The following is a 25859-nucleotide window of genomic DNA, read 5'->3' as shown; positions in this document are numbered from 1 at the left end:
CTCTAAGGTTTTTTTTTTCTTCTCCCCTTCATAGTCTAACTTTATTTCCAAAGATGGTTTTGCCTTTCTTCCTAACATGACTGTAATTGGCTCAGCCGAAGGATGGGTTCCTGGGGACATAATTTCCAGGCACTAGAAGCCTTTCCTTCTAGTAGATCTTCAGTTCTGTCTTTGATCAGAAAAAAGTCCTAAGCGCGTTCCTTTCTAGCACGAAGAAGACACAGGACAGAGAAGTCAGCTCTGATGTTTTCAGGACCAGAACTGGAGTCCCTTCCTCAAAGCACAGAACCCTATATTTTAGAGCAGTTTTTCCCCCCTCTCAAGATGAATCTGTTTTTATTTTTGTTGGGTTCCTATTAAAAAGTTCTCCCCTCATCAAACTCAGTGCATTTTCAGAAAAGCTCCAGGGATTTGATATTAAAAATTTTGGATAATTTCTACAATTATAGAGAACCTCCCAGGAAATGGACCCTCTCCCCAGCCGTGAACTCTCCCCTTTCCGCTGTACACCACTGTTGCAAATATGTAGAGTTAAAAGGAAGGGAAGGCAGGGAAGACACTCCTGCTTGGGGTGGAGGGGGGATTTCAAAGGGCCATATAGCAGAGATTCAGGCTGGCTTCCTGTGAGCACTTCCTTTAGGCTGATCTGATCCCAGATCAAGGTGAATAGAGAGGATTTTTCCTCACCAGACCCCAGATTTCTGATAACTCACTGACAGTCTCCGTGGTAAAAAAAAAAAAGTTATAAAACTGAGGCCACAGAGAGCTGAAAGCAACTCCTCAGCTCACACAGGGGACCCCCATGGGTCACAGCCACGAGGGAAACAAGATGCGATGCTGACCAAAACTTCCACGAACTTTGCAACACTCAAATACTAAAAGCCCTCTCAAAGAGTTAATTTGTGACTATAGTATCAGAATGACCGTGATTTAAAATAGTTTATACTCAAATTTGCCTTTTCCGGACACTCAAAATGATTTTACTTGCATTTGATTTTTTTTTTTAACTTTTAAAAACGTAGCAATCTTTTACTTCATTGACCTCTCCTTAGTTACAAGCTTGGGACACTTTTTCTCCTTACCTGCTACCCCCCTCCGCCGGGAAGTGTGAAAGTACAAGATTTAAGCCGCAAGTAATCCAGAAGAGAGGGGATGGGGGGTGTCGTTGGCTGGCTTTCTTAGCATTCTCATTTGTGCCTAGCACGAAGGAGTAGAAAAAGTAGAGAGAACAGAACAGTTCTCACGTGTTTAGCGGTGATTTTTTTTTTTTAATGGAAATTTCTGCAGTCACATTACGCTTAAAAATGACCGTCCTGAGAAATTGAGGAAAGTTTAGGCAAAAAATGTTGAGAAAAACTTCTGGCCCCTGGGTCTGGAGGTATTTCCCCAGGATTACACAGTTGCCTCAAGGTGGGAAGGGGGTTGCTGTGTAAGCTGAGGCACAGGTTCTCCCGGGAGTCCAGCACCATTCTTGACTTGAGTCGCCTGGTACCTGCCAGGCCCACATCTTCTTCTGACTGTCTGGCTGAGCCAGGCCCCTCAGAGCTGTACCCCTACCCCCGACGCCGCTCAGCGAGACGGGGCCCCACTTTTTCTCCTACCTGCATAGTGGTCAAACACGGTGGGCACGTACTCCTCCGGGAAGGCGTCGTTGGCGTAGCTCATCAGCAGGCAGGTCTTGCCCACCGCGCCGTCCCCGACCACCACGCACTTGAGGATCCTGTTGTCGTCGCGCCCACCGCAGCCGCAGCTGCCGTCGGCCCCCTCTCTGCAGCTCATGTCGGCGGCGGCTGCCGTGGTGGCTTCTGCAGCAGCGCATGGAGCGAGGGGGGCACCGGCCGCGGGCTGGAGCTCAGGCAGCCTGGCTGTGCCTGGCCCGGCTCGCCCGAGCGCAGCCCGGATGCGCGCGAGCCGCCCCGCCGCTCACCATGCTGGAGGGGGATGAGAACGGGTCGGGCTCCCCCTTTTCCCCCCCTCAACGGCCGCAGTTAAGGAACTTTCAATTCCACACCGACTTCCCGGGACTTCCTGGCGGTCTAGAAATGTCAGCAGCCTCTGAGGGTCTCACCCTGCCCTCCCCATCCCCAGCCTGGCTGATGACACACGGTGGGATTTGGGTAAGCTAACATGGAGGAGAGCAGGGCTTTTTAAATGGAGTTTTTTTCCCCCCCTCGCTTCCTCCGGCTATGCCGAGTGTCAGGAAATCGTGGGTTTCCTGCTGCATTCCATATTAGGATCAGTGGGCCGGGAAGGCGGCAACAATGGGGCTCTGTGCGTGTGTTTGTGCTTCTGGGGAACCAGGCCAGGACGCTGAGTGGGAAAACACTAGGGGTCCTGCAGCCGGCCTAAGCTGTCAGACTTCCTGCTCTATCCCCTGCTAGCCAGGCTGCTGCCTTGTGGCTGGGCAGAAGCCAAAACAAGAAAGGCAGGCACCCGGGGAGAACTGTCTGCCACGGAAACAGGGGACAGGCCCGAGCTGAGAGCTTGAGGGAGCTTGGGAGAACCACATCAGAGATGGCAGGCTTAACTAGCTAACGTATGACATCATCCACCCGTCCCTGACTCGCCAGTTCAAAGCGAACTGAAAACCCCACAGTTTTATTCCTTACTTAAACGAGAAACTCCAGCAATTCTTTTTGGAAGTCCGGAAGGAGATCTTTCAGAATCACTCGGTTTCGAGGCGGGTGTGCGTGGAGACTTTGTGCAGAGATTGTAGGGGTGTATACCACGTGCAATCAGGTTTATGAGTCTCTGTTTGAGCATAATGCTCAAATATGCATTCCAGACCCAAAAACATCCCGTATGGCTTTTACATAGAGGAAATCAATCAGATGTAGGGCATTTGAATTTTCTCTTACTACGCTGGGCTCAGGCTTCAAACTCTCGGAAGTAAGAAGGTTTAGCACGACCCTTTGCCTTGGTTAGGGTCTCTAATGCTGTCTACGTTGTTTGGATGATTCACTTTTCTTTGAATCATCTCCCGCTGGGCCAGCCTGGGCCTCCTCAGTGACATAGGAGTTTAACAGCTAGCTAACTTGGTTGGTGCCTCAGAATGAAGCTCCATTTGATTAACGGGCTTGGTCTGGGACGTGTGACCCTGCAAATGATCTTGACAATGGGTTAAAGTAAAAGAACTTTGTCTTTATATGAGACTTTTGAAAATTGTGTATTATCTGATGGCTCTGAATAATTTCACTGTGGCCAGGATGAGGAAAAGTCAGCTGTAGTAACTGACTGCCAGTTTGTATGAATGCACAAATCATGTGTATACCATCAAGTAACGGAGTCCAAATTTCTTCTGTTTTGGATTAGGGTAGCATTTGCCATGATGCTCAGTGCCCCAACATTTCTTTTCTGTGAAAACAAAAACAAAAACAAAACAAAACAAAACAAAAAACCAAAAAACATTTCAATTAAGTGTAGAGGGACATTATGTTGCCATAACAAACAATTCTCAAAGCTCAGTAATTTGAAACAACACCTTTCTTCTCCTCCTTCTTCTTTTCTTCCTCCTCCTCTTTCTCCTCCTCTTTTTCCTTTTCCTCCTTTTCTTCTTCTTCTACCTTCACCTCTTCTTTTCTTCCTTCTCCTTCTTCCTCCTCCCCTTCCTACTCTTTTTCCTCTTCCTCCTCTTCTTCTCCTACTCCTTCGTTTAGCTTTTATCTCTTGGGTACACCACTGTCCTCTTTATTCAGGTCTGTGGCAAGTGAGAAAATAAACATGGAGAAACTCTCTGATTCTAAGTTTTCTTCAGGAAGTGATCCTTCTGCTCACATTTATTGTCCAGAACAATTTGCAAGCTCATACTGGCTTAACGGAAGGGTCAGAAGTACCATCCTACCCTGAGCTGGGAAGGAGGCACCACACACTGATGAACAGCCTGAATGGCAATCAAAGATAACTTACTCAGGGCTGTACACGAGTGGCTCATACCAAGCTGCATTTGAAGACCTCTATGGCTGCCTGTAATTGAAGCAATTTTATCTTCAGTTAGTCTCTCTGGGGAACCCGGCATGCGTAGAATAAAATTATAATTTAGAAACTTGTGTTATACTTCTGCATAAAAGGCTTCCAGGATAAAATTGGTAGTCAAACAAACCTGTGTAGGTGAATGAGTGCCTGGCAATGCAAAAACCAAACAAACCACCCCAGCCCCGCCTCCCCCTAAACCCAAAAAACTTGCTGTCTGGAAATGAACAGGACCACTCAAGCACAAAGTGTTGATGGGTGGATGGCAGAACTGGTGTGTGAGGGGGGTGACTTCCTTGACCTTCAGGCTGAGACTGCACATTGAAAACGCCATGGTACTCCATTCACAGAGATCTGAAATGCGGTACTCAGTCTGGGACAGCTAAGCCTTCATCTGACACTGTAAATACTGGGCCCATGGGAGGGCTTTAGGTGGGCCTTTGCTATTTCTGTGTGTAACCGAAATCTTGCACCAGCAGACACAGCTGGTTAAGTTCATTTTCACTCTGCAAGGGGGCCTTTAAGACACTTCAAGAGGCCAGTTATGTGTCTTATGGTCTGTGGCTTGGTATTTCTGCCAGGTTGGTAGGAAGACATACACAAATGGCTTATGGCTCTAGAGAATGTTGGCTATATTTCTCACAATAAAGTTGTTTTATCACCATTTATTGTCCCCCAAATTTAATAATTATGGGAAGAAGTTTTGAGCATTCTATTAAAAAAATAACAAAAAGCTAAAATTTTAATATTTTTGACTTATCATCAAGTGGATCACATTGTCTATGAAAGTATACAATTTATGATGGTAAAAGCTTTAAACATCAAGACTGGCATGAAATCTGGCCCAGATGGAGCACTCCTTTAAGTCTAAAGGTTGATCTCTGTGAGTTCAAGTCAAGCTGGTCTGTATAGCTGGCTCCAAGCCAGTCACGGCTATATAGTCAGACCCTGTCTCTAACAAAAGGAAACCCTAAAATAACAACAACAACAGCAACATACCTAACATGAACCTAAATATTTTTTAAATTTATTTTTAAAATTAATTTATTTTTTATTAATTGTAGTTTATTCATTTTGCATCCCAGATGTAGTCCTTTCCCACATCCTGCTCCCCATCCCACCCTTCCTCCATCATCTCCTCCCATGCCCCTCCCCAAGTCCACTGATAGGGAAGGTCCTCCTCCCCTTCCCTCTGACCCTAGCCTATCAGGTCTCATCAGGATTGGCTGCATTGTCTTCCTCTGTGGCCTGGTAAGGCTGCTGGCCCCTCAGGGGGAGGTGATCAAAGGGCCAGCCACTGAGTTCATGTCAGAGACAGTCTCTGTTCCCCTTACTAGAGAACCCACCTGGAGACTGAGCTGTCATGGGCTACATCTGTGCAGGGGTTCTACGTTATCTCCATGCATGGTCCTTGATTGGAGTGTATCAGTCTCAGAAAAGACCCCTGGGCCCAGATTTTTTAGTTCTGTTGCTCTTCTTGTGGAGCTCCCATGAATCTAAATCTTAAGAACAATTCAGCATTGTTCTTACAGGCCCAGGAAACTACCGAGCCATGTGTGATTGGCCTAGGTAGAATGACCAAGAATGTCTTTCCATTCTGTATGAGTTTGGAAGTGGTATGGAGACTGCTGTCTAACGTGATTTTAGGCAGATGTCTGTACTTTTGGGTCTTGAGCCATGTAGATGATTGACTGGTGGTTACATAGCCATTAATTATTTGGTTTGCCTCACCACTAAGTTTATCTAAACGTAACAGTGCATGGTGAAATCTTGGTGGGTGATATTTTTTCGCTTTTTCCAAGAGACCTTAGCTCCCTGGCTTGCTCCTGTTCTCTGTGCTTTGGTTTCACAGGAATTTCTGCAAATGTCAGTTTAAACACACACACACACACACACACACACACACACAACTTGCATGCACACACACACTCACATACATACCGTCACACACACACATACTCTCTTCAAACTCATACTCTCACACAAACACATCTCCTCACACACATACACTAATACACATACACATACATACACACACTCACACAAGTGCAAATTGCATGAATTCTGACTCATAAGATTCAGTCCAATTTTACTGTGACTTTGGTAGAAGAAAGAACCTTGTCTTCTCTCTCCTGTTTTCCCTCCTGGATGTTGCACAGGGAAGTAGCACAACTGAGTCAGAGAGTCTTATCCTGGGATAGCCTTTCTGTGGGAGAGTGTTGTGATCCCAGGCTTAGGATGGTGTGGTGTGCTATGGCCCTGATGATTCAGGGGACTCCCCCCCCCCAGTCCCCTGCATTCCAGAGAAAGTCCTCTCAGAGGCCGGTCTGATGTGAACCAGGAAGGACAACAGTACATAGTTCTAAGGGTTCTGACCCAAATATCCTCAGGATTGGCTGGGATGCTCACACTGAACAGCGTGTTCTAGGGCTAGCTCGGACTGGAACTGCCCCTTCCCAAGGGGGATGACTCATCTCCATCTGGGATGCTCGTGTGTCTACGTTCTTCCTCTTCCGAGTCCCTGCACTCGGCTTCCAGCTATTGCTGGTGTCATCTACCATGGCAGAGCTTACCGGCCACATTTTCTTGGTTATGTATTTTTTTAAATATATGTATATATAATTCCAGAACTGGATTTCTTTTTCTATCTGGAGGACTTTTCTTTTTCTCGTTTAATCTCTTAATTTTGAGAGACGTTTGCTTAATTGTAGATGAGGGGTGGGTGAGGCTGCTATCTGTTTATGGAAAGATGAGGTCTGTTTGGTTAGGGGTCATTCAAGTTTCTTCTCTTCGGAAGATCAGGTGATGCACCTGTAGTCCCAGCACTTGGGAGGCTGACGGAGGAAGATCACAACTTTGAGGCCAGCTTTGAGACCCTGTCTCAAAAAAATAAAAATAAATAAAAGAAAACCAAAAGCACAAAAGCACCCTTCTATACGAACAACAACAACAACATCCAAACCGATCAAAACAAACAATCCCCACCCCCAAACCAAAACCCAACACTACAGGCTGGGGAGCTGGCTCTGTGGGCAAAGAGCTTGCTGTGTGTGGCCCAGAATCCAGATCCCAGCATCCGTGTAAAGGCCAGGCAGTGCTCAGCTTGCCTCTGAGCAAGCTGGCTGCTTAGACTAGTCAAAATGGCAAACTCTATGTTCAAGTGAGAGACCCTGCCTCAATGCATAAGATGGAGAGTGTTCTGGCCTTCGCACTCACGCACATGTATGTATGCCCACACATATGAACGTGCATTCGTAGATGCAAGTGCACACACATGAGCCAAACAAACAGACATAACCCAAAAGACAGAAAAGTTAATATATAATTTGAGGACTTGAAGGATCAATAGCTGCCAGCAGTAAGGTGTACTGTATGTGGGGAATTATTTTAATTATCATGACTAGACTAAACGATATCCTCTTGAGTATTCACAGGTTACCAACCCTCCTACTGGTAAGACATGGGGAAGTGGATTCTACTGAGTGGACTCAGGTGTTCGGTCAGACTACTCTCAAATTCATCCGCATCCTGAGCTTACCTGCAACTGAAAATGTCTAAGACTCTGAAGGTAAACTCCCATTCAAGGCAACTTCTTTTCACTTTGTGTATGATAAAATTATATGATTTTTTTTTTTCAATGTAGTTTATTCAGGAACCTTGAACAATCATCGGACCCTGGGGAAAGCCAGCCCACAGCTTAAATAGCCTCTGGGTAGCCAACCCCAGCGTGCCACATGGGCAATGCAGATAGGTCCACATACATGGAAGCAAGCCAGATCCTCAGCCTTAGCCAAATGTGGAGTTGTTTGTGACAGAGAGCACTCACCATTGGGAAGGTGGAAGGCGGAAACCAGCTCCATCTTTCAGGCGCGGCATTACTCAGCTCTCTACAGTTCCCCCTTTTTGTTTTAGACACATTAGGCAAGAGTAGAGATCTGATCTCTGATATTAGAAATAAATTGGGACTTTGTACCGATGTTCATTTAGGTGTCATCCACCCAAAGAGCATCAGACCTGTCAGATACCTTTTTCTCAGAGGCGGGACCTGGGGCATCAACTCGCATGCAATCAGACATACTCTTCTCTGGGTCGAAAGCGCCTGACCCTGAGTGCAGTGCTTAGCCTCGCATCCTGAGCATAACATTTTAGCTTTTTATGGTATCCAACCATGCTTGGGGAGACTGTCCTGCTTCAATGGCTGTAAAGGCCTGAATGATCATAGCTGCATTACGCTGTTGTGAGACTCTAATCTTGCATATACACCACAGGCAAACCAAGGAGACCAACATCAGAAGGCCTGCTAACGCTCCCATGCCCGCCCATTCCTTCAGATGATTCATGGCTGCAGCAATCCATGGTGATAATCCTGTGGCTAGTCCTGCGTCCACTCTGGTAGAATTTACTGTGATAATGGCCACTCTCAGCTGCTCCATCGTAGTATCGAATTCTCCAGTCCAATTACCTAAAATATAGCTAGACAATTGTTTAGATAGATTTGCAGCACAGGAAAAATTCTTATGTTGTATGCTAGTGACACAAAGTCCAGCATACTTTCATTGACAGCCAAGTTGAGCGATTTGCCATAGGGTATCAATTTGCTCCTGCACGAGGTCACTCCTCTGATTGAACACCATCAAGCCTCCTTTTAGTTGAGCATTAATTCCTTTTTGTACATCTAAGGCATGAGCTACATTGGCTAAAAGATTATTCAGGGTCTGAGCAGTCTGCACAGTATGACTCATGGGTAATGCCCTGGTGGTAGCTCCAACAGCCGCCAATGAGATGGCAGTAACAGTGGCGGCTGTAGTTCCAAGATCCCTTTTCTGTCTGAAGAGAGTCATAGCATGAGGGGCATCAACAGGCACAGGCACCCAGCGAGGCATGTGAATAACCAGGGCATACCTAAATTCACTAGCATTCCAGCATTGGGCAAAAAAGCAAGTATCATCACCACAATTACTTGGCTCTGTCTGGCTAATAATAAATAAAAATGGGGGATATAAACAAACAGGTGTGGGCTTATAGGAAATATTATGAGAAGTCTTAACCCCCTCGTTGGAACATCTTGCATCAGTTCTAGAACTAGCAGTGGTGGTATCCGAGGTCTGAGTAGGTTCAGGAGACCATTGCCCCCAGGGGCGAGACATGCTCCATGTAAATTGACTAACTCCATGTTTTGCTCCACTTTTGAAAGTCATTTAAGGTTCTTAAATTATTCCCCCCCTTTTTTTAATTTTTCCTCAATTACACTTTATTCATTCTGCATCCCCCCATAAGCCCCTCCCTCCTCCCCTCCCAATCCCACCCTCCCTCCTCCCTCTGCATGCATGCCACTCCCCAAGTCCACTGAGAGGGGAGGTTCTCCTCTCCTTTCTGATCTTAGTCCATCAGTTCACATCAAAAGTGGCTGCATTGTCCTCTACTATGGCCTGGTAAGGCTGCTCCCCCCCAGGGGGAGGTGATCAAAGAGCAGGCCAATCAGATTATGTCAGAGGCAGTCCCTCTTCCCATTACTATGTAACCCAATTGGACTCTGAACTGCCCTGGGCTACATCTGTGCAGGGGTTCTGGGTTATCTCCAAGAATAGACCTTGGTTGGAGTATGAGTCTCTGGGAAGTTCCCTGTGTTCAAATTTTCTTGTTCTGTTGCTCTCCTTGTGGAGACCTTGTCTTCTCCAGCTCTTACTATTTCCCAGTTCTTACATAAAATTCCCTTCACTCTGCCCAACACTTGCCCATCAGGCTCAGCATCTGCTTTGATAGTCTGTAGGGCAGAGGGTTTCAGAGGCCTTCTGTGGTAGGTTCTTAGGTTGTTTCCTTTTTTCTTCTTCTTCTGATGTCCATCCTCTTTGCCTTTCCGGATGGGGATTGGACATTTTAGTTAGGGTCCTCTCTCTTGCTTAGTTTCTTTAGATGCACAGGTTATAGTGGGTTTGTCCTATGTTGTATGTCTATATGAGTGAATGTGTGTCTTTTTGCTTCTGGGACAACTCACTCAGGGTGATCCTTTCCAGATCCCACCATTTACCTGCAAATTTCATGATTTCCTTATTTTTCATTGCTGAGTAATATTCCATTGTGTAGATGTACCACAATTTCTGCATCCATTCTTCAGTTGAGGGGCATCTGGGTTGTTTCCAGCTTCTGGCTATTACAGATAAAGCTGCTACAAACATGGCTGAGCAAATGTCCTTTTTGTGTACTTGAGCCTCTTTTGGATATATGCCTAGGAGTGGTATGGCTGGATCATGGGGAAGCACTATTCCTAGTTGTCTGAGAAAGCGCCAGATTGATTTCCAGAGTGGTTGTACAAGTTTACATTCCCACCAGCAGTGGAGAAGGGTTCCCCTTTCTCCACAACCTCTCCAGCATGTGTTGTCACTTGAGTTTTTGATCTTGGCCATTCTCATGGGTGTAAGGTGAAATCTCAGGGTTGTTTTGATTTGCATTTCCCTAATGGCTAGTGAGGTTGAACATTTCTTTAAGTGCTTCTCTGCCATTTGATATTCCTCTACAGAGAATTCTACAGAGAATTTAGCTCTGTTCCCCATTTTTTAAGTGGATTACTTGGTTTGCTGCTTTCCAGCTTCTTTAGTTCTTTATATATACTGGATATGAGTCCTCTGTCAGATAAAGGGTTGGTGAAGATTCTTTCCCAATCTGTAGGCAGTCGCTTTGTTTTGGTGATGGTCTCCTTTGCTTTGCAGAAGCTTTTCAGTTTCATGAGGTCCCATTTATTGATTGTTGCTCTTAGAGCCTGTGCTATTGGTGTTCTGTTCAGGAAGTTTTCTCCTGTACCAATGAGTTCTAGGGTATTCCCCACTTTTTTTTCTAGCCCATTTAATGTGTCAGGTTTTATGTTGAGGTCTTTGATCCACTTGGACTTCAGTTTTGTGCAGGGTGATAAGTATGGATCTATTTTCATTTTTCTACATGTAGACATCCAGTTGGACCAGCACCATTTGTTGAAGATGCTATCTTTTTTCCATTGTATGGTTTTGGCGCCTTTGTCAAAGATCAGCTGTCCATAAGTGTGTGGGTTTATTTCTGGGTCCTCTGTTCGGTTCCATTGATCCACCATTCTGTTTCTATGCCAGTACCATGCAGTTTTTAAAACTGTTGCTCTATAATACAACTTAAGATCAGGGATGGAGATACCTCCAGAAGATCTTTTATTGTAGAGGATTGTTTTAGCAATTCTGGGTTTCTTGTTATTCCATATGAAGTTGAGAATTTTTCTTTCCAGGTCTGTAAAGAATTGTGTTGGTAATTTGATGGGAATTGCATTGAATCTGTAGATTGCTTTTGGTAAAATGATATGATTTTTAAAAGCTGATTTTATAATGGGAAAATAAGGAACACAGTAAATGGTTTGGCTTTCCATACGTCTTGTAGCTACTCTTTTATTCACCCCAATTTGTTTTTTCATGCCACAGGAAGATGATTCTTCAAAATTGCCTCCATCTGAGAGCATCCATGGCTGAGTCTAGTTACAGCAACCTCAATTAGCAAGCTCATTTGTTATTTTGAAGGTGGAGTCTTTGTGGTACTATATGGCCCCTCTATAGGTAACTACACATTTATTTCGATTACATTTTAATTTTTTATTATGTTCCCCAAATCTTTTTAAACCTCAGTCTCAATCTGAAGGACTTTTGTAACTGTCAAATCCAACTCCTCAAACAATGAATGATTTTTAAAAATGGCTCATAGGCTGTGTCTTTTTCACGAACACTACTGTTTTATTGTGCAAAACAGCAGCAACTATGACTTAGCTATATTTTAGTGTGAGAGTATGTTTGTGTTTGTGGATGGCGTATGCACACATGTGTGTACATGTGCCTATGTTCAAGAGCATGTATGGAGAACAGAAGAGGACGTCAGCTCTCCTGCTCTGGTACTCTCTGCCTTATTCCTGTGATTCAGGGTATCCCATTGAGCCTGGAGCTAGGCTGGATGCCAGAAAGCCCTAGTGATTCCCCTGTCTCTGTGCCTCATAGACTCGGGATTCCAGGTGCATGGCGACACCTTGCTTTTTCTCACAGGTGCTGGCAATCCCCTCCATCAAGATGCCTTCTTCCTTCGGTTTAAGTATTCAGTGGGATGGATCCTACCTTCCACTCCAGGTTTGGGCACGCTTGAGTCAGTGAGAATCACATCTTGCTTGTTTCTGAAGCTCCCAGGTGCTTCTTTGGGGGCATCTTTGTCACCAGGGAGAGAGCTTGCCTGATGCTGGCAATGATGGTAATTCAAGTGCTCCATGTGTAAACTCATTTAGTCCTTTCTCTAAGCCCAGGAGGTAAAGATGATCATTATCCTCATTTTTATGACTGGAAACATGTAGTCACGTAATGAGGTTAGTACAAACGGTTGGTCGAGGAGGCGGTGGCTCAAGATTCTAACTCAGTCTTGCAGCTGTCTGCGACTCATGTGGTTTGTTAGCGCTGTGCTGAAGAAACGCAGCTGAGAGTCAGAGAAAACTCTGCCTCCAATCACATCGGCAAAGCCTGGATGTGGTTGTATCTCACATACTTGATTTCAGTTGATTTGGGATGACTTGAGGGTGACCTCCCTCCCAACGACAATGTGCAGAAATGGGAAGTCCTGTTTTTTTTTTTTTTTTTTTTTTTGTAGGTTGAGGAGGCCCTTCGTGCAGTGACAACTTGCTGAGCCAGTCTGCGCTTGTTAAAGCACTCTGCGAATGCGGAGGGCCACACATTCGGGGTTAGGCGCCAAAGCTAATTTTTTCTTCAAATGCACTTTTCTGTATTTGTATGGTTAAGGCCTACACCTTGGTCATTCACGCCACCACTGGTATGGAATTCTGAAAGAATCTGGATAAACGTGAACTCACAGCCCTCCCCCAAGTGAAAACATTAATACTAGAACATTGGGCCCAAGACCTCGTCCGGCCAGCTACGCCGTTTGCGCTTTTCACTTGGCTACATGGATCGCTGGAAGCTGATCCAGCTGTTCCTTAAACCAAGGAAGGCAGGTAAACGTGCTTCTTCCTCATTTCCTTGACCTCTCTCTCTCTCTCTCTCTCTCTCTCTCTCTCTCACACACACACACACACACACTCCAAACAGGATTGCAATGTAGGCGTGAAGCATCATGGCTTGAATGTGAGCAGCTGCCTCTTCACCTACATGATGTAAAATGTGGCTCATTTGACCCTGTGCTTTCTCTTTCCTAACAGGTAAATTAGTCACCTAATAGAAACATCTGTTTCCTTTTACTTTGGGTAGAGAGATTTACTCTTCGGTACCTTTGGTGCAAAATGGGGGGTGAGAGAACAAAATACCATGTTTGCCTCCCTTCAAGACATATTCTGGACATGCTATGTACTTAAAGTAATCTAGCCAGCATATTCTTTACAGCCTGAAAATGTGAGATACAGTCCCTGGGTTCTCTCATTGAAGACTGAGGAGAGTAGTTACAGCCCCTTATCAGGCCAACACGTCGCTCACGTGTTTACTTCCCCCCTGCTAGGATCAATATAAGGCTTAAGCTTAAAAAAGGGTTTGAATCCTCAGGATGTCATTTATGTCGCTGGGAAAAGCTCCCTTGTAGCAAGTGTAGCCTTTCAAATTTCCATTGAGGACATGTGATTTATGGAGCCCGATTAGCCAACCTTCTGTGGTCTGGACACACTGAAATAGAAGGACTCCATAAAATGAAGTGACAACTCAAGTGGCCCGATAAACTCTTGTAGAAATATAGATTTTTCCCCCCCCCGATGTCTTTCCTTAAGCCTTTCTTAACCTCAGATAATGTCTTGATTTGACATTGAAGCATGACACAGCTCCACTCAGTCATACCAGGAAATGTGAATGGAAATTGGGGGAGCAGGAGGATGCTCTGTGAGGTAGTGGGTGAACCTTGCCATACCACACAGCGAGTTCTGCTCAGCTGCCACCTCCCTCCCCGTTAAGATTTACAGATAGTATTGTCCTGGTGCTTGAAATCTGGGCCTGGCTGATAAATCCCTTTCAACCTAGTAAAACTCCTTCACCATTCCTGTGCAGTCTTTATCAGACAGAGGAAGTAGCTCCCTGTGACCAAGGAGGAAGGAGGAAGAGTTCACTCACATAGCCCTTAAGGAGCAACATTGTATAAGTGTGTGTGTGTGTGTGTGTGTGTGTGTGTGTGTGTGTGCATGTGCATGATTTATTAGAGTGGCTTATAGGCTGTGGTCTGGCTAGTCCAATAATGGCTGGCTCCCAACAGAAAGTCCAAGAATCCAATAATTGTTTGGTCCATGAGGCTAGATGTCTCACCTGGTCTTCAGTGTATGTTAGAAGAGCCTAATCTGGAAGAATAGGCTCCAATATCAGTGAAAGAATGAATTTGCCAGGGAGAGTGAGGGCAAAAAGCAGGTAAAAAGTAAAAAGCTTCTTTCTCCCACATCCTTCATATAGGCTCCCACAAGAGGACGAAGCCTGGGTTTAGTGAATCTTCCAACCTCAAAAGAGCCAATCAAGAAAAATCCCTCACAGGTGTGCCCAGCTGCTTGGGTTTTAGTCAATTCCACATGTAGCCAAGTTGACAGTCAAGGATAGCCATCCCAGATGGTAAATTAAATCTTTTCAATAATAGAGAAATACCCATTGTAAACTTTCTTTGTACTTCAATGGAAATGGATGCCCAGGCCTCATGTCACATTCAGGAAGGCTTAATTATGGGGCAAAGTACAAGCCTGAATCTTTAGAACTTACGTACTTGCTCTTTAAGCATCGCAAACCTCATGATTGGCGGTCAATTGTTTAGAAGATTTTAAACATATAGAATTGGGTTGATATCTTAGTTACTTTTCTACTACTGCAATAAGTTTTAAAGCAATACTGTTTTTACAAGGCAACTTATAAAAGAAAGAGTTTATTTGGGGCTTAAAATTTCAGAGAGTTAGAGTCCACGACCATCATGGCAGAGAGCATGACAGCAGGCAGGCAGGCATGGTGCTGGAGCAGAAGGTGAGAGCTTACATCTTGATCCACAAGCAGAAAGAGAGAGACAGACAGACAAACACAGAGAGGACATATATATATATATATATATATATATATAGAGAGAGAGAGAGAGAGAGAGAGAGACAGAAAGACAAAGAGACAGAGAGAGAGACAGAGAGGCAGAGAGACATACACACAGAAACAGAGAGAGACAAGAGTCAGACAGAAAGCTCTGACAATGACATGGGCTTTTGAAACACCAAAGCTTGTCCCCAGTGTCACACCTCCTAATCCTTCCTAGACAGTTCCATCAAATGGGGACCAAGTGTTCAAACATGTGAACCCATGGGGCTCATTCACAGTTGAGACTGGTTGAACCACCTAGGAACGGTTTACTATGAATTTACTGATTTCAACAACAGATGTTCATTGAGCACCTGCTATGTGCTGGGGATACTGCAGTGAACAAATCAGATGGAAAGTATCACTGAACTAGTGGAGCTCATACTCTAGAGGGAAGAAGGAGGTAGATAGATAACAGACATATAAATGTATAAAAATGGGTGATGAGGGCTACAGACAAGTAGGAAAACCAAAAGCAAGATAGTGATAACTGACAGAAGAGGGGCCTTTAAGGACACTCATCTTGCCTCAAGAAGATGTTCTAGGCAGAGGGTTCTCCCAAGGCAAAGGCCCTCATCCGAGGGCATCCCTGGAAGATTTGAGCTCCACTGTAGCAGGACACTATAAGCAAAGGAGAGTGTGGCGGAGGAGAGGAGTGAAGTTGAGCTAAGCTGATCGGGAGCTCCAGAAGAGCTGGAGCCCAGGAGTGAAGTGATTGGATGTGCTTGTTGGTCTAGCTGCTGTGAAGGGAATGGGGGTAGAGGATGAAACCAAGGAGAGCAGTTTCAATCATCCAGCTGAGATTCAGGGGTAGTTGGGGTTAGCCACAGAACAGAGGAAGTGGATAGAACCAGGGTGATGGATGCGCCAGTGGCCTGATGGATCTATGGAAGAATTAGATAAAGGCTTTGAGAGAATAAGAGGAACCGAGGAGGATATCTCAAGGTTTTGCCCTGAGCAACTGGGAAGATGGAACTTCCATGAGCTGAGGCTGTGAATGGAAACTGACAGGCAGCACCGGGTTCTATTGAGGGGGAGGAATCTGTTATGTGAGGTAGTGGGGGTGGTCAAAGGTGGTGACCGAAGCCCCAGAGAAAGGAGGAACCTGGTCAAATGAGAGGATCGGACTGAGGAGCAGCAGGGAGGAACCCGAGAGAAAGGGGTGTCCTGGAGGCTACGTGTTGCAATATTTCAATACTTGCTTACAAAACTCATGTGTTAGAAACTTAATCCCTCAAATCACATGTTAATGATATCTGGAGACAGGTCTTTGGAAGGTAGCTGAGGTTACATAATGTCATGAGGGTGTGGGCCATGATCCTTTCTTTAATGGTTTTGGAACAAAAAGAGGAACTGGGGCTAATATTTGCTTGGTCTCCATATGATGTCCTCCACCATGTTATGAAACAGCAAGAAGGCCTTCACCAGATGTTGAACAGATGTTCGTGCTGGTCTTAAGAACCACTAACCAAGTAAACATCCCTGCTCCCCTCCTCCTCTTTTTGGCTTTTTTTGAGATTGAGTCTTGCTATGCAGCCCTACCTACTCTAGAAATTTCTATGTAGACCAGTCTGGCCTCGAATTTATGGTGACTATCCTCTTTCTGTTTCCCAAGTGTTGGGATTTTAGAACATACCATTGTGCTCGGCTTAAAGCTTTACTGTTTATCAATAGTACTGTATAAAAAAAACTAAAAAAACTAGAAGAGTTTTGAATGCTTTCACCCCAAACAACTGATTCATATTTGGGGAGATAGCCACATGTACCCTGACTTGAACACAATGTACATATGTAATCAAAACATCAGCTAATACCCTGTATATATATGCATAATTTTTATGTGTTAATTAAGAAACAGTGCTGTCAATGTTTAAGGATACGGAGGCCTGAGGCTGGCCATTGGGCTTTGTAACTGGAATACACTGGTGCTTTGACTACAGGGGTCTTCATAGCATCGATTGAATCATGGCAAAAACGGGATTGGAAAGCCTCAGGGAGGTATCAGAGAGAGGGGACCGTTTTGTTTTAAGGGGAAGAATAAGAGCACGTTTTTAGTGTTTTGAGGATCAGTCTAATAAAAAGGAAAAATGAAGATGTAGGAGATGTCGGAGCCAGCAGATTATTTTAGTGAGGAAACAGATGTTATAGATCTTCACGGTCATGTGGTCACGACTGTACTCTGTCACCGAAACATGTTTTCAAGTGGCGCATCTTCATGGTGTTAGGACCTCAGACATCCTACTTTACTGTTGAAAGCTGCCGCCCTAGCCTGGCTTTTGATGTGGAGGTTAAAAAAGAAAGAAAGCCTCACAAAGACTGACCCTGGAAAGGGCTCCTTGGCTAAGAATTTGATTTGCCCCCTGCCCATCCCCCCCTGCCCCCGAGCACGCGATGATGTTCTCACATCTCAGACAGAATGATTATTATCGAAGAGTAGTTGAAAGTCGTCTCTAAAGGCTGCGATGGATCCAGGAAAAGGGCTAACATCCTGGGATTTGCAGCTTTGCTGTACCGTGTGCTTAGCTGAGCACTTGAGAGAGATTTTAAAGTGAAAGTGACTGTCTTAGTTAGGGTTCCTGTCGCTGTGATGAGACACCATGACCAAATAGTAGGTTGGGGAGAAAACAGTTTATTCAGCTTAAGCTTTCATATGGCTGCTCATTACTGAAGAGAGTCGGGACAGGAACTCACACACAGCATGAACCTGGGGGCAGGATCTGATGCAGAAGCCATGGAGGGTGCTGCTTACTGGCTTGCTTCCCATGGCCTGCTCAGCCTGCTTTCTTAGAGAACCCAGGTCCACCAGCACAGGGATATTTGGGATAGTCTTAGGTTTATTTTTCTCTTTGAACTTAAAATGGTGGCACTGTGGTAACTGAATGCCTGTCATGTGGTCTCTGATCACCGGAAGTTGGATAAATACTAGACTAGGTCATTCTGGGGAATGTAGGCTTTGAAAAAACAAAAAGGTTTAGTTTGAGTAATGGGAAGACACTGATAAAGAGTGAACAGAGGAATTCCTTGCTTCTACTAGTATTTTGTTAAGACTCTCTAGTAGCTAGATGGGCTAGTAGCAGGTCAGGGAGGCGAAAATGTGCGATTAAGGAGTTCAGCAAAACGCTCGTCTTGTGGACAGATGATGGCTGGACTGAAACAGGAACAAAAACAACAGTAACATGTAACCCAGTTGAGGACTCACATAAGAATCCTGAAACATGGGTGTCATGATTGGTCCCAATTTACAGGTGAAGTCACTGAGGTCCGTGGAGGCAAAGTTACTTGTTGAAGGTCACAGAGATAGGAGGGTAGAGCTTGGATTTCAACCCCGGCAAATGTGAATAGAGCCCTTATGCAGTTAAACACCAATTTCTTGCCTCTAGGACAGAAATGGGATGTCGGCAGGCTGTGGCATTGTTTAAGAGATGAGAGGGAGAGCAAAAGCGAGAGCCAGTGGATTTGACAACTCCTGGCATGCAGGTGTGAGGGAGATGCAGGGTGCAGAGAGGAACAACCTGTTCCTCCTGGCATCTCCTGGAAGGAGTTAGCGATCACCAAATCAGAAAGACTGACTTGGACAGACAATATCAAGAGTTGAGCACGGTGGGCGCAGGAGCAGAGGTCTGCTGAACACACAATTCTCTTGTGAATCTGCAGCGCAGGAGAGAGGCCCACCTGGGAACTGACTGGTTCTCTGAGGCTGTCATTACGATGGTACACAAATGATGTTGAGCCTGATAGCAGCCTAGGAATAGTGAGGGATATTTAGAGTCATGATATGGAGAGTTTAGCTCTCTGGACATGGGTGGTTGATGCATAAAGAGCATCTGAGAAATCTACACTCAGATTGCCCAATTACACTTCACCACACACGTGTTACCAAACCATCCCTTTCCATACCTGCCAGAAACGTTTTTGTTGTTTTGAGACAGAGCCTTGGCCTCAGCTGTCTTAGAACTGACTATATAACTCAGGCTAGCCTCAACCACGAGACCCTTCTGCCTTTGCCTCTTGGATGTCGGGGTGATAGGTATGTGCCAACATCATGCCCAGCTTCCTGAACCTTTTGAGAATGGTCGGGGTCATCATGTTGCCTGACGTCCTGTGTACCTAAACACCAGCTCCCCAGAAAGGAGCATATTTTCTTATACAGCCATAGCATATTTGTCAGGTTTAGGAACTATTTTGGTTTTGGTGGGTGGGTGCTCCTGATAGTTGGCCAGCAAGCTTCAGGGATCACCTGTCTCTCTCTTTCCAGGGCAGGGATTTCAGGTATGTGCCTGACTTTTCACATGGGCACTGGGGATCTGAACTCAGTCCTTCATGCCTGTGTGTGAAACACTACTGACTGAGCCATCTTCCCAGCTCGTTGTTTTATTTCTATAATACCGTTTCATCGCATGCCCACATCTCGGTTTCTTAGAAGCCATTGCCTTCCCCATAGAGGATCCATGCTGGGAATACACTGTGCGTTTAGTCCCTCACTTTCTCCTTGAATGTCCTTTAAGTAGCAGTGTTATTTACTTTTTAAAGACATTGTCATTTTCGGAGACTCACTCTTGAATGAACAGTGAGTTATTGAAGAAATCAGTGAAAAAAAATTAAGATTTCTTAGTATCAAATGAAAATGAAAGCAAAACTTACCAAAGCCTCTGGAAACAATTAAGGCAATTCTTAAATGGAGTTTATAGCCATGAGTGCTCATATTAAGAAAAAACAAAACCAGACTGATCTGGAATAAATAACTTAATTATATACCTCAGGGTCTTAGAAACATGAGGCCAAGTCAACCCTCCAAAGCAGTGGGCAGAAGGAAACACAACCAGGATGGAAATTAATGAAAAGGAAAAGACTGAAAGGCCAGGATATAGAATCAGTCAAACCAACTGGTTCTCCGAAAAGGTAAATAAGATTAATGAGCCCAGCTGGGCTCCGTGGTATAAGAACATTATACCAACAACCCAGGTTAATGAAATAACAGTTATGAAGAGCTTACAGCAGGGGATTCCAGAGGATCATTAGAGGATACCTGTAATCTCATTGCTCAGGGAAGTGGAGGCAGGCAGATCTCTGTGAGTTCAAGGCCAGCCTGGTCTACAGACTGAGTTCTAGGACAGCCAAGGCTACCCAGAGAAACCCTGTCTCAAAAACCAAAAACCAAAAACCAACCCCCCCAAAAAAAACAACCCCTCCCCAAAAAGAACAAAAAAGAAAACCCAGCAACAATCCCAAAACAACCAACCAAACACCAAACAAAAAAAGATTGACGAGTCCCTAGCCAAACTGACTAAAGGCGGGAGGGGGGGGGCACGACTCACTGTTTTTGGTTATTAAAGTTTAATGTTGATTTATCTTTTAATTAAAACAGCTGTTATTTCTAAACCAGCTGTATACCCAAATAACCACACAGAGACTAGGATGTATTTAGTTAAGCTAGAGCACAATGCTGGGCAATGATTACTCCATCCTAAATCTCCAAGCCCGCAAAGTTTCCTACCATTCAGATTTCCCACATTATACTTGCTTTTAGCTATATCTTAGGTCCAGTTCATCTCTCCTCGTGGTTCCAAGTCCTCTCCTGCCAATTTCTGCTCTCCAACTCCCCCCACTTGCTTCCTTCTCCTCTCCGGACCAGGATGTCCCACCCTATTCTCTCCATTGCTCAGCACTGGCTGGATGTTTAATTGAAAATACAGATAACAAATGGTGGCATGTTTATACAAACTTGAGACAGGCAATGCTTAGAATTAACATCACAATGAAATGTCCAGATTAGAACCATAGTGGGGTAGAGAAATCAGCATGTGAATGAACAAGAGTAAATTGTATACATTCCACAAGAACATTATACCAACAACCCACGCTAATGAAATAATAGGTATGAAGAGCTTACAGCAGGGGATTCCAGAGGATCATTAGAGGATACTAAAAACTGTGACTTATGACTGTGGACAAGATAGGTTAGAACTTAGTTTAAGTCCCCTTTTTACTTTTGGCTCTGATATTTGTCATGACATATGATGTGGTTAGATTTAGGTCATGTGTTTTTGGTAGAATGATGCTCCCAGGGTACTATGATCTCAGGAAGTCAGTGACATCACCTTGCCTGACTCTTTGGGATGTTGGTATTTAATTGCTGATTACAGTAGTGGCTGCTGTATTTCCCTAATATAAAGCGAACATGTTTTCTTTTATAAATATTAGGTAACCCCAAAAAGAGTTAGCACTTGCTATCAAACCTTTCCCCTAAAAGCGACAGCTACACCCCAAGACCTGGATCTCTCGTTGCCAGATTCCCATAGTAGGCATGCCATAGGAGGACATGGTAGGAATGAAGCAGCCAGCTAACGGCGTCTTATGGCGTTCATTTGTTCAGCTTCTGTTGAGGTATGAAGGCCGGTGGTGGGAGGTCATATGTTCCTGATGTGTTTCAACCCAGTTTCTGTATGTAGAGGCTGTCTCTTCTCGCCCAGCTGCCCAATTCAGAAGGACTTGTCTGCTCATGGTTAAGTATTTGTCCAAATCACTTTTGATCAGTTACAGCTGCCCTCTCTTCCTTTCAGAGGCATCCCTGCTATTCTGAGTATGATATTATGATAGTGGGATTTCCCATTATTCTGGAGTTGGGTACGGAGTCCTCCCTTGTTTTCTATGTCCCCAAGAATCTCAGCCAGCCTCCCCCAACACGCTTGCTAAAGAAGTAGACAACTAAGATTGCATTCATCTCGAATTAAATGGTTATACTCTCAGGAATGTTAGCTGTTTTAAGATAAATGTTGTAACAGCCGTAAGAACATGAAAAAAAAAAAAACACACCATACTTGTGTAAGGATTTATGCATATTTTACCCATTTTTATTTTATAAACTTCCAATGAGTCATCCAATATGAATGTTGGCAGACTCCTATAAAGCAGCAGTTACGTGATTTTTTTTTTTTTTTTTTTTAGATTCTGGTAACTTTGGGTTGCATTTTGTCTTTTCCACATCTGTTCAAAGCCTACAGCAAGTTTAGCAAATCCCCACTGCAAAAGAACTGTTCTATATGAGATTTCAGGGAGAGTTCTTTTTACACATGAATGTTTACATAAGGTGTGTGTACATGGATCGTCTTTTGTACTTGTCTGGCAAATAAGAAATCTGGGCTTTACTGGCTCTCATGGAGTTATTCCCGTGTTTCTAGTCATTTAATAGTCTAACGAGCATTCTTTCCTTAGAAACAGTCACCCTGACTGACCCTTGAGGGAGTGCAATGGGGACCAAATAGAGAGAAGGAAAGTTCTGATGTTCTTCATGGCACATTTAATCTGGTAAGAACCAATTATTCTATTTAATATCAATCAATTAAAACAATGACTACCGATATGAAAACCAAAAGATTGACTCCTTTGATCAAGAATTAAGATTGAGCACATCTCAAAAACAGGCAGTGCTAACAAGACCAACCAATTTTAGCCTAGTAGTAGGATAAATGTTTGCAGTCCTCTTACAATATTTTTCAACTAATATTGAAATTAGTTTTTTAGCCTTGAATGCACTGTGCTTTAAAATAAGTTATAAGACATTTTCCATTTTTTTAATTTAAAAATCCAACACACATTTGTGTGTGTGTGTGTGTGTGTGTGTTTAAGAGAGACAGAAAGAGAGAGAGAGAGAGAGAGAGAGAGAGAGAGAGACATGGTATGTGTGTGAATGTCATAGAACTCTTCTACCACAGGCTGATGAAGACTTTGTTCATGAAAAATGTGCCAGATAGCTCCTGTGTGTGAACCGGGTTGTAGGAGCTCATGACCAGGATGAATAAAGCCCTTTCTCATGGGCTTTATATTTTAGGAGTTAGGAACTGTTGGAGAGTCAGGGAGATGACAGAAAAAGAGGCAGCTGGATGGGTCAGCAAGATGGCTTCAGATGTGTTTCAAGAAGAAAACTGGGGCTTGGAGAAGAATGGGAGGAAAGAGTTCAGGTGCTAAGAGATTTCTCTTAGAAAGTAAATTCAGAGGGGCTAGGGAGATGGCTCAGTGGCTAAGAGCACTGGCTGCTCATCCAGAGGACCCAACCTATTGCCAGCACCTACATGGAGGTGCACAACCATATGTAAATTCACTTTCAGGGGGAATCTGATGCCCTCTTCTGGATTCTTTGTGCAGACCTTGTGTGTAATGTATAAGCACGCATGCAGCGAAAACACTGTACAGATGTAAAAAAAGGGGGGTTGGGGAGAAAAGAAAATGAAACTTGATCTGCATCTCAGTGATAAGAAGGAGTTCTGTGAAGACCTGTGAAGAGCTTTCCAGCAGAAGGGATAGTCACCAGGCAGAGCCCTCAGGGGTGGCAGTAGCTAGCTTGTTAAGGGAAGTGCTATGTGCTTTGGGGTAAGGTAAAAAGAGAGGGTAGCCTTGAATTTGCTGCAGATGCTGCATGGAGTCTTGAAGGTGGTTTTGCATATAAAACGTTCCAGACAAATGCCCCAACTGCTTTCCCTTTAGACTGGAAATTCTATGAGGGCAGAGATTATTCTATATTTTACAATAATTGACACAGCCCTGTAGGGGCCAGGATATAGATTGGGGTGAGAAAATTGGGAAAAGATCCACCTACGCAGATAGAAATTAATAGAAAGCTGAAGGGAGGGATACCCAACATTTTGACTGACTTCTTGGAGATGCAGAACTTGATATATTATCTCATAATCATGTGTGGCCATTCCTTTTGGCACCACAGAATAATACTTCCTTTCATAGTTATGATGAAGTGGTTCCTGAGGGGGCTGTGAAAATTGATGTCCTTGGTTCAAATTCATATAGCTACACGTGCTGTCTCTAACATACTTCAGTGTGTTCTTAACATTAAATGTGATATTTGTCAGTGCAACTGAAGGCTAAAGGTCAGCAAATGGGTCCACTATGCGTTCATATGTCAGTCCAGTCATCTGCCCATTTGTCCATCCATTCATTTAGTTTGGTGGTTAGAAACACAACTGTGAGCTGAGCACGGTGGCACACGCCTGTTATCCCAGCTGAGGTTACAGAGAGAGGAGGATCTCTGTGAGTTCGAGACCAGCCTGGTCTACAAAGCAAGTCCAGGACAGCCAAGGCTACACAGGGAAATCCTGTCGCAAAAAACCAAAACCAACCAAACCAACCAACCAACCAAACCCAAAATACCTGTGCATCTAGACAATAGACTTTCCCTCCAATTGTCCTCCCCCTTTCTTCTCTTCTTTCCTAACCCCACTCCCTTTTTTCTGTTCTGTGTTTTGAGACAGGATTGTATTTTATAGGCCTGGCTAGATTGGAACTCACCATGTAGACTAGGCTGGCCTCGAACTTGCAATGATTCTCCTGTCTCTGTCTCCCGAGTGTGGGGATTACAGGCACGTGCCTTTACACTCAGCAACATGTGACCTTGGTTAAGTTATTTACTTACCATTCATTTCTTGATCTGTATGGTGGAGATGCTAGTGTATTTGCTGAGGAGCTTGAAGGTAGGGTTACTGAATGTCCTGCTGCAAGGGCATGGCTAAATGTTGCCTGTTACTGTTATTCATCAAAGAAGCTACATTTTGATTTAGTAGAAAGAACCAGAGAGCACGTCTGTACTAGTTGGTTATGTAACTTCTCTTTAGCCAGGGATGTTTCGCTCTTTATTGTGCTTGGGAGCTATCTGAAAGTCCTTGTGTGGGCAGATGATGATGTCTGTGAGCAGAGGATGAGATTCTACTGTGTGTGTGTGTGTGTGTGTAGTATGTGCATGCTCATGTGTACATGTAAAGATATGAGTGTGCATGGCTACATTTGCACACGTGTATAGAATCCAAAGGTCAGGGTCAGCTGTCTTCCTTAGTTGCTCTCTCCTTTGTTTTGGAGGCAGGGTCTCTCACTGAACCTGGAGCTTATCAGTTTGGCTTGACTCATTGGTTAGCAGGTCCCCAGCATCCTCCTGTCTCCACTCCATCAGCACTGGGAGCACAGACTCTGCTGACCTGAGGCGAGGAGGGCAGGGCCCCACTCATGCTGGGGCCTGAATTCTCTTCAGCATCCTGGCAGTGCTGTTGCCTCTGTCTGACTGTCCATGGTATTAAATAAATCTCATGGCTCAAAGAACAGTCTCTGCCTTAGTGTCCTTCGTGGTATTTGAAACCTTTCGAAGTTTCTCTACTGAGCATGTGTAATCTAGAAAATGTAAGTATTATTTAAAAAAAAAATTAGATCTGAGTCAGACTCTGACTCTGACCAGATCTGAGTCATCTCAGTTCAAAGTTTTCCTGAAATTCACTGGGTTTACTACTCTTTTATTTATTTATTTTGGATAGGTTTCTCTGTGTGGTGCTGGATTCTTGGAACTTGCTCTGTGGACCAGGCTGGTCTCGAACTCACAGATATCTGCCTGCCTCTGCCTCCTGAGTGCTGGGATTAAAGTCATGCTGCTCCACCACTGCCTTGTACTGCTTTCTTTTCTTTTCTTTTTTTTTTTTTTTTTACTTAAAGGACCTTTGCATGTTTCATCTTCTATTTTTCATCCCCTGGCTCCACTGACAGAAAAGATCCTGCTCTCAAAAAACACTTTTCTTTCCATCCCCCCTGTTTATCAATACTTGTTTTCTCCCATTGCCTGAGGGGCTCACTTCTCCAAACCATAGCATGGTGACGGAGCCTGGTTGCTGAATGGCCCGAGCTCATTCCCGGTGGCTACCCAGAACCGAGAGACAACGCCAACACCTCCCTGTGCTCATCAGAATCTTTCTCTGACCCGTGTGGGGTCCCCCTTGAGTGACAGGGCATGGTGGGAGGGGAAGGATGAGGTCAGATGCTGCGCAGCTCTGC

At 44.5% G+C, this 25859-nt stretch overlaps 1 protein-coding gene and 1 long non-coding RNA gene across 2 annotated transcripts in view; one reads left to right on the top strand and one right to left on the bottom strand.

The window, feature by feature from the left end:
• The window catches only part of Rhoj (ras homolog family member J), an 85570-nt gene extending 83471 nt beyond the window's left edge, over positions 1 to 2099 (bottom strand). Inside the window, exon 1 of the mRNA XM_060387660.1 lies at positions 1602 to 2099. Within this exon, the coding sequence (XP_060243643.1) occupies positions 1602 to 1779 (178 nt within the window). The 5' untranslated portion in view covers positions 1780 to 2099. The remainder of the gene's footprint in view (positions 1 to 1601) is intronic.
• Positions 1986 to 25131, top strand: LOC132655253 (uncharacterized). Its single transcript, XR_009592996.1, has 5 exons — positions 1986 to 2117; positions 7395 to 7537; positions 12604 to 12964; positions 22254 to 22346; positions 24903 to 25131. It is a non-coding gene; the product is annotated as an uncharacterized LOC132655253 (long non-coding RNA).
• Positions 25132 to 25859: the final 728 nt, after the last annotated feature.

Source organism: Meriones unguiculatus, chromosome 7, assembly GCF_030254825.1.
Source record: "Meriones unguiculatus strain TT.TT164.6M chromosome 7, Bangor_MerUng_6.1, whole genome shotgun sequence".
Taxonomy (NCBI): domain Eukaryota; kingdom Metazoa; phylum Chordata; class Mammalia; order Rodentia; family Muridae; genus Meriones; species Meriones unguiculatus.
The sequence above is the reverse complement of the archived record's forward strand: the minus strand, read 5'-3'. Positions and strand labels throughout refer to the sequence as shown.